The 8,049-nt window shown below is 39.9% G+C and overlaps 1 protein-coding gene across 1 annotated transcript; it reads right to left on the bottom strand.

The window, feature by feature from the left end:
- Positions 1 to 1,835: 1,835 nt before the first annotated feature.
- On the bottom strand, positions 1,836 to 7,828 carry rgmd (RGM domain family, member D). Its single transcript, XM_043223909.1, has 3 exons — positions 7,553 to 7,828; positions 5,228 to 5,739; positions 1,836 to 3,232 (listed from the first exon to the last, which is right to left on the bottom strand). Exons 1-3 carry the CDS (start codon positions 7,644 to 7,646, stop codon positions 2,555 to 2,557), a joined length of 1,284 nt encoding a protein of 427 aa, XP_043079844.1. The 5' UTR covers positions 7,647 to 7,828; the 3' UTR covers positions 1,836 to 2,554.
- Positions 7,829 to 8,049: the final 221 nt, after the last annotated feature.

Below are 8,049 nucleotides of genomic sequence, written 5' to 3'. Positions count from 1 at the left end.
TCACGCGACACTGAAACCTCTCTCTTTAAACCACAACAGATCTGTAAACGTTCTAAAGGCGTTCGAATGTTGCGTTCCGGAATCCAAATTAAAGTCAACGCCAACATTGAATTGAAACAAAAAAAAAAACAGTACTGTAACAGCTTGATTCTGACCGCCGTTCACTAAAAAGTCACAGGGTCTTCTCCACGCGCTAATTCTAAACGCGTTCGAATCGTTGGAACGCTTGGAACTGTCCTGAAGATGGCGCCTCGGGCTCGTGCAGAGCTCTCGCGGGATCATTTCGTCCGTGATGTTTCACAAAACAATCTTTTCCCAGTTTTTTTTTTAAGGTAACGGCTCGAGGCCGTTCACTAACCAACCCCAAAATTCTTATTTGCTGTTTACGAAGCATTTAATTTCTCAGACGGCTTATTCGGCAGCAGCGGCCTTTTATGCGAGGTGCGCCGAGTAAAAATCACTTACAGCTTTTAATGTATCCAGTAAAACTGTAAACGCTTGCGGTTATGGTTTCTAATTGATTGATTAATTAAAAAGGCATTTGTTTAAAGAGAGCCATCCATCTATCCATTTATCAGTCAACGTGCGGACATGTCTTGTGCTGTCTATTTATCTTGCCAAATATCCTATTAATGTCAAATTAATTTTTCCACCGTGAATATTAATCACTCTAGAGGCTTATTTTAATTCATTAGCCCAATAATTGTCCTTGTTTATTAGATCAAAGTGGACGAAGCGGATTGTCCTTTTATATGCATTCATATGTGTTTATAGGCACCGTTATACCGTATCTAGACTAGGTCTATGAAAAGCGTGGTCGTTATAATATCACCAATTAAACGACTCGAACGCGGAAAGGCGGTAGTAACACAAAACGCATAAAACGCGATATAAAACCAATAAAAGCAGGCGCTGCAGTTCCAGAGAAGCAGTTGAACTACAGGCCTGCTCCACACGTACCAGATGATTTCTGACAGCTCTTAGCACGAAGAACCTGCCTCTCCTCCTCACATCGGGGGCAAGTTAAAACTCGAGAGTGATGGAGTGCCGAGAGCTGCAAAGTACAAGAGAAGGGCAGCGTCGGAAAATGCTTAGTTTAGCATGATGAATGTGGTTAAACTGACGACATTTTAATCTCTGTCACGCGACCCCCGTCATTTCACACCGGCTTCCACCCGAGGCCTTCAGAGTCCTTAACAGCGCGGGAACGGGGACGGAAGGGCAAACGTCTTTCATACCCGTCAGCTCTTTGTTTTGTGTTGTATATAAAATACTAATGGCAAGTGTAAAAACTGAAAAACTATTTCATTAAAGTGTACTATTTATACTTGCGTTTAAGTGTTAAAATCCTGATTCTGATTGGTTGCCACGCGTCGATTCGTTTAATTCTCGATTCTGATTGGTCAGTCGAGCAGTCCGTTAACCGTCATAAGCAATCTATTTCATACTATACCATTTTCTACGTTAGTATCAAGTCTCTCGCATTAGCTTGCTAATGGGTTTTCATCCCATACAACAAGGGTAATTTCTCCTTGGTATATTTTTTTCACGTTAAGTTATTTATTTACTTGGCATGTAATAAGTGAGACACTAATCACCTTGTCAGGTAGTTTTGCTATAACAAATGGCTGACTGTACATTATCGCTTACATAACCGCAGCTAGAAAGACGTTCTGGTATTACTTCACCCAGTTTCTGCAACACTTTTTTTTTTTTTGTTGGTGTAAGGAAATAAAGTGGTTTAAAATATGTTGAGGCATTCAAACTTGCAACTCCATAGCACCCTCTATGGAGTGAAAAGCGTCAGAAGTCAGGGGGAAAAAAAACTTGTGATGGTCACAACTCATTTTTTTTAATATGGAAAACAACAGATTACACAATACAGCAAATATTAGTTGTTTTATACAAACTAAAAAAATCTAACTAGATGAGACTGCTTCAAAACATCACATTTAAAACATCTATACACAAGTTAATGTACACATATATACACTCTTTCAATATATTATTATATAAAGAATTTGTTTTGTTTTCTCCTTAATAAGCAGAGCAGCTCGAAGAAGTCTTTTCCTACCATGACTGTAGCTTAACGTGTGGTTGTGTGGACCCAGACCCAAAAATATATGGATAGGTAGCATTTCATGTAGTTGTTGGATCCCGTGTAGATAACATATTTTCTCAGAGTACGAAGCTCGAAGTGCACCTAAACTTGTGTGATTCAGGACATCCCGTGTGTTTTATACAATAATTTCATCCAATAACGTCACATCTGTAGCAGAGTTTCCATTCTTTAATCTGCGATTAAAACAAAAAAAACAAAAACCTACAAAATATGCAGATTAGCTGCCTTCATCGTTTCCAGATTTGAGCCGTTCACATTCGGAAAATGTTCTGCCATTATCCGTTTGAAGAGTAAAACACTGAATCTTTAAATGAAACAAGTCTCTCATTCGTTTGAAGTCAGTTTGATTGTTTTTCCAGGAGGGTTTTCACGGTTGAAGAACAGTCTGGCTGGTGGGTATCCATCCTCGAGCTGGCGTCTAGACCAGCTCCTTCAGTTCAACAGCAGCACAAGAACCAGAGCTGCGAAAACAGAAGGTGTAACTATTGTTCCTCTGCTATAAATGTGTGGAGTCCTGGGTGAACTCTGCTTCAGAGTGCTTGGCGGAAGTGCCTTAAGGTCCTCCAGGGCACCATACGCAGCCATGGAGAACTCCGGATCTCCCGTCGTGAGAAGATCAAACACGCACGACTGGAAATAAACGTCCTCCACCTGCAGCATCTCTCGACACTTGGTGGTCGCACGTTCCAACATGTCCACGTGTGCTGAGAGGCCCGGCTGCAGCTCGGCGCCGTCGTCCTCCCCGTACCAGCTGCCCAGGAGCCGGTTTTGCTGCCGGTTGAGAACATGGGCTTTGATGACCTCGCTGCGCGGGCAGCCGTGAAGACACAGCTGCAGGCCGCCGTTCTCCTCGGCCAAGTCCTCAGGCATGCGGATGGCGAAAGTCAGGTAGCGTCCGACCTGTCGCACAATGATGGACGTGCCTAGATAGCGAGCGTGGATCTTCACTTGCCGTATACCTAGACCTCCACTACCCTCCACGATCCACAGGCTCTCTCCTTTCCCGCCGCTTCTCGTGCCGTCCTGGAACGCAGACGGCAGGTCCTCGGTGGTGGCCTGGTACACCTTCTGCTCGGTGCAGTCATGGTAGGACTTGAAGATGACGGTTATCTACAGGGAAGATCAAATGGGAAATGGTGAGTAATAGCTCACACTGAAAATCAATACATGAAATTGCTTTCAATTGACTGGAGGATTGTTTCAACGTTGTGTTTTTGTGCAGCCTGATTTTTGCTTTGAAAACTATATGTTGGAACGTGTCCTAACCACCAGGTCAGTGGTGTTTTAGTATTATTTATGTACTATTATAATAACATTTTCTAAAATAAATTATTCTTACGTTCAACTTTATTTTTTATTATATTTTAGTACTTCAACTTAATTTAGTTACCTACCAAAGCTGCATTTCTAGTTTTTTTTTATATAATATTTGTTTTATTATTTGTATTGTAAATAATGAACCATTTTTTGTTGCATTACATTATTAAAAATGTATTGATCTCACACTGCAGCTTTTTGACCTATTAATGGTAAAGAGACAAATTATTTCCAGTTACTTTAAAAAAATAAATAAATAAAAAATGTGAAAAGGCCAAATATATAATCTAAATACGATGAGGAAATAATGTAATGTGATAAGAAATTAATTTACTTGGAAAAAAAAAAATCAAAATCAAAAACATCAAATGTTGGCAAATAACTGAAAATAAAACAACTAAAACAAACAAAATAGAATAAACTAAATACAACAGTAATATTTGGTTACACTTTATTTTAAGGTGTCCTTCTTAAAGTGTAATTATACGTTAATACTTAATATGAATTAACTACACGCACTTGCTATGATTATTGTTTGGCACTGGGTTACTTTCATGTAATTATGCATCATTTATTACTCTTTCTGTAATAGTAAGTACATGTAACCGGTGTAACAAGGGCATTTCAAAATAAAGTGTAACTTAACTTTTTTAAAACAAAAAGTGAAAAAAAGCACCTAGCAAAACTGCAACAATGTTAACATTAAAACGAATACCGCAAATATAAAAACAGAAAATTCAAAGTGTGAACAAAAGCTATAATAGTATATAAATAATACTAAAATTACATTGCAAGTGTGCTTGCTACTGCATAGAGCCTGAACAAAAGAATTGACAGCTGTATCCACATGATGGCAGTAGAGGACCAGAGAAAAATTTTATTTGGGATCTGTCAGTATCTAATCCAAACCAAACTCAATGACTAAATCAATGGAACATCCAACTGCAGACTTTCATAAAACTCTGATCAAGTCATGGAGCTGTAAACCATCAACTGTCAGGAAAAATTAGGTCACGTTCTACATGACTAATCCAAAAATGTCCACTAGATTTAAAGCTAACGATAGCACTGAGGCAACATTTTGTGTCAAAGGATGAACTATCGAAAAATCCTTTAAACAATTATTCTCAAACACCTTATGTTAAAGTCAGCGGCCCTCTAAAAGTTTATTAAAATGACAAATTTTAATGTTCTCTGGTATTGTATTACCAGAAATGCACAGACATCGTCATTCCCATGTTACAGTCATACTTCATGTCTGTTCACCTTCCAGAAACTAACCGACCGTAACCAGAGTCTGAATAATTTATTTTCCATTCCTTCTTTTTTTTGTTTCTCCCCCACTCTTTGTGAAACAGCTGGGGAATTCTATTATAGCCTTTTGGTCCTGCATTGTCGCCACGGCTCAACAGTCTAAATCCACATCCCTTAATAGAAGAGAAAAAAAAAGTCCCCCTAATGACATCATTGTTTGGGCTGACTGACTGTCTCTCTCAAGCTTTTGATTTGGACCATGCGAGAACATAAGATATGGCCCATTTTCCCCCCAAATATTTCACCAATATCCTCATGATGTCCACACTTATGACTTTCTTTCACAAAGCACAAGTATATATATATATATATATATATATATATATATATATATACACACCAAAAACCAACTTCTGTAAAGCATACAAGAAGAGAGACCATTTTTGTCTTTACAAAACCATGGGTTCACGTTTTCAAAAGTTTCGGACCCCACTGACTCACTTCATGGACTGAAAGATTCTTCAGAATACTAACCTTATTGGTTGCTGTAGCACTGGAGCCTTCAACCACAGGTACGTTTGTGACTTGAACCGAAAGGTATCGGTTGTGGATGAGCGGCCAGGCTCCTTCAACCCTACATGTCTGGAACTCATCCCGAAAAGTCCGCAAATGAGGATCACCAAATAATCCACAGTGTCCGTACTTTTTCTGTTGGGCCGCCGGGCCCGAGGCGAGCACCCTGCTTTCATAGTTGCAGACGTCCACCACTGGTGGCTTGGAAGTGCTGGATGCTTTGGCTGACGACGTTGGGCCATCGCTGGAGCAGTTGTGCTGTGCAAAGAGCTCTTTAATACGGAACACAGCGGAGTGGTACACCAAGTCTCCTCTACAGCCATGAGCTGTGCGACGCGTACACAACGAGTAGGCCCTCAGTGCAATGCAGTAGTCCACATCTGGAAGCGCCTCCTCCTGCAAGCCACCGGAGGGTGAGAATGAGGCCACGTACTCCGCATTACAGCGCTGAATTCGACATTTTTGGCAGCACACTGTTGAGAATCAAGCAGAATTAGGCATTAATGAGATGCACTTCAAAATGTGAGAGAATCACTATTTGATGGTTGGTTGGTCATGGAGAGGTTCATGATTGAAGTTCTTAGTCTTGGATGGTTTCTAGCTGTCAATCTGAAGGCTAAACCTGTTTAACAGCTACACAACTGCTGGATTTTGTCATTCTGACACATTCATTGGTTGCACTCGAGTCAGCATGGCATCTGAAAAGATAACTACAAGCTGGTGATTGTTATTCCAAACCAAGAAAACGTTCCTCGTCTACATTCCTTTTAGTGTTTTACGGTTATGGTCTAACAAAAGTGTGAAAATAATTACTGCTTCATTTGATGTGAAGACTTTCAACTGCTTTCACTGCAGGCCCAACAATAACAAATGGGATGGAATTTGGCTAGCACTGGTAAAGATATGAAAATCTCCCGCTACTAGGACGTAGCAGTTGTTTTCTACAGGGTTTCCAAAAATGTTGACCTCCAGTGATCTCCATGAATACAGAGTAGTGTGTAAATAATTCACAACAACATGGAAACAGTGGCGTTCACAGGTAAATTAACTTATCACATAGTTTGTTAGTAATATGGGATTAATAATAATTAATAAGTAATTAATGTACTTATAACATGCTATTTTACATAAAACTGTTCTATTATGCATAATTTACATCTGGAAATCAATGCAGTATCTCTGTGATGTGACAGTTTTTGACTAGGCCTAACAGACAACAAACAAAGCAATGGTGTGAGGTGACCATGTATTAATTTTTCTGCTGGACTGGATGTAGAGGCATTGGTCATCATAAAAACACATTAAAACAGAACTAAATGCATAGCGACAGACTATGTTATTAAAAACATGAATAGTTCTGATCAGTTTTTCTGTTTTTTTTTTTTTTTGTGCAGAATTATAAACCTATAATATCTGTTTAAAACGAGTTTAAAATGGATTTATGTTCAAAGTTGTCTAGCAGTGTAATATGTAATAGCATATATATTTTTACTGATAGATTAATAACGTTAAACATTTACTTATAGCTAACGTTACATAGTTTACTATTGGTCTGAGGAAAGTTTTTATTGTACTCAAGGCAGGCAGCAAAGTAGTTGCTCATATTTAGCCGTACAAAACGATTTTTTACGAACATTTAAAATTTCGTCTCGCGCCACACACACACACACAAAATCCTGCGCGTGCTTTTCAGAGAGGCGTAGGCGGTTAAAGAGCGCGAATGTAGTAAATACCTTCTTATTTCATCGCCACTGTTCACAAAGTACCATTTATTACTCTTTAACGCACACTTTCGTCTTTAACACGGTCACGGGCTTTCTCAGTAAACAACTTCAAACAGCGACACGCCGAGAAGCTAGCCAGGATGGAGAAAGTTTTGCCAAACTAATAAAACATCCGACTAAACTGAGCCACACGCTTAAAGGACGGTAAATAGCGAGGACTGGCTTCAAACATCGTTTCAGGAGGTAACGTTAAGCATAATATTTGGTTATCTCCGCGAACCTTTAAAGAAACGTTGGGTTTAAATCTTTTCGCCAACACGGTGCTGATTTGCTAGCGAGTTAGCAGCACCACTCCGGCCTACGGAAGAACCAAACGTTGAAAATATGTTAAGTTAATACGAGCGACCGCGTAAAGCATCACAAGTAAGTAAAGTTAAACGATGAGTTTTAGAGGTTTCGACAGAGCTTCTCTCCAAACGATAGCGTGAAGTTTTCCCGTTAGCCCTCGCTCTGGGATGCGCGCACGCACGTAAGAGCGATTAAAGCGAGCAAAACTGTTTACCTGGTCGGAGTAAGAGGCACATAGAAAGCACCGAAAGACAAATCCAGTTCCAAAGCTGCCGCTTAGCCAGGTTGAGAGTGCCGCTTCTCCCCATGCCAATCCATTCAGTTCGATTGCAGTTCTCCAACTGCTGCTCGTCGGCGTTGAGGCTGCGAGAAATCACACAACTTTTTCATTCCCTTCCCCGGCCACTGTCATTCAAAGCAAAAGTGCTGAAACCCATCGCATATGGGAGGAGCTACCGTGAACTGTTCGCCGGCCCTTTCCATGAGAGCCGACAAGTGCCCGGTCACGTCTTTATATGAGTTATAAGTATGCACGTGAAGACGAATGGGCCGTTCTGTTTATAAAATGACTTTACTGAGTCAGCCGGATATTGATAATTGTTGGCATTGCATGCTATAACGTTTTTAATACTTTAAAACATGTTTTCTGCACAAACTACGTTTTACTTATATAGTTACTATATAATAAATATATAGCCGTAGTGTTAAATG

This window comes from Puntigrus tetrazona, chromosome 22 (genome assembly GCF_018831695.1).
Source record: "Puntigrus tetrazona isolate hp1 chromosome 22, ASM1883169v1, whole genome shotgun sequence".
Lineage (NCBI taxonomy): Eukaryota > Metazoa > Chordata > Actinopteri > Cypriniformes > Cyprinidae > Puntigrus > Puntigrus tetrazona.
The sequence above is the reverse complement of the archived record's forward strand: the minus strand, read 5'-3'. Positions and strand labels throughout refer to the sequence as shown.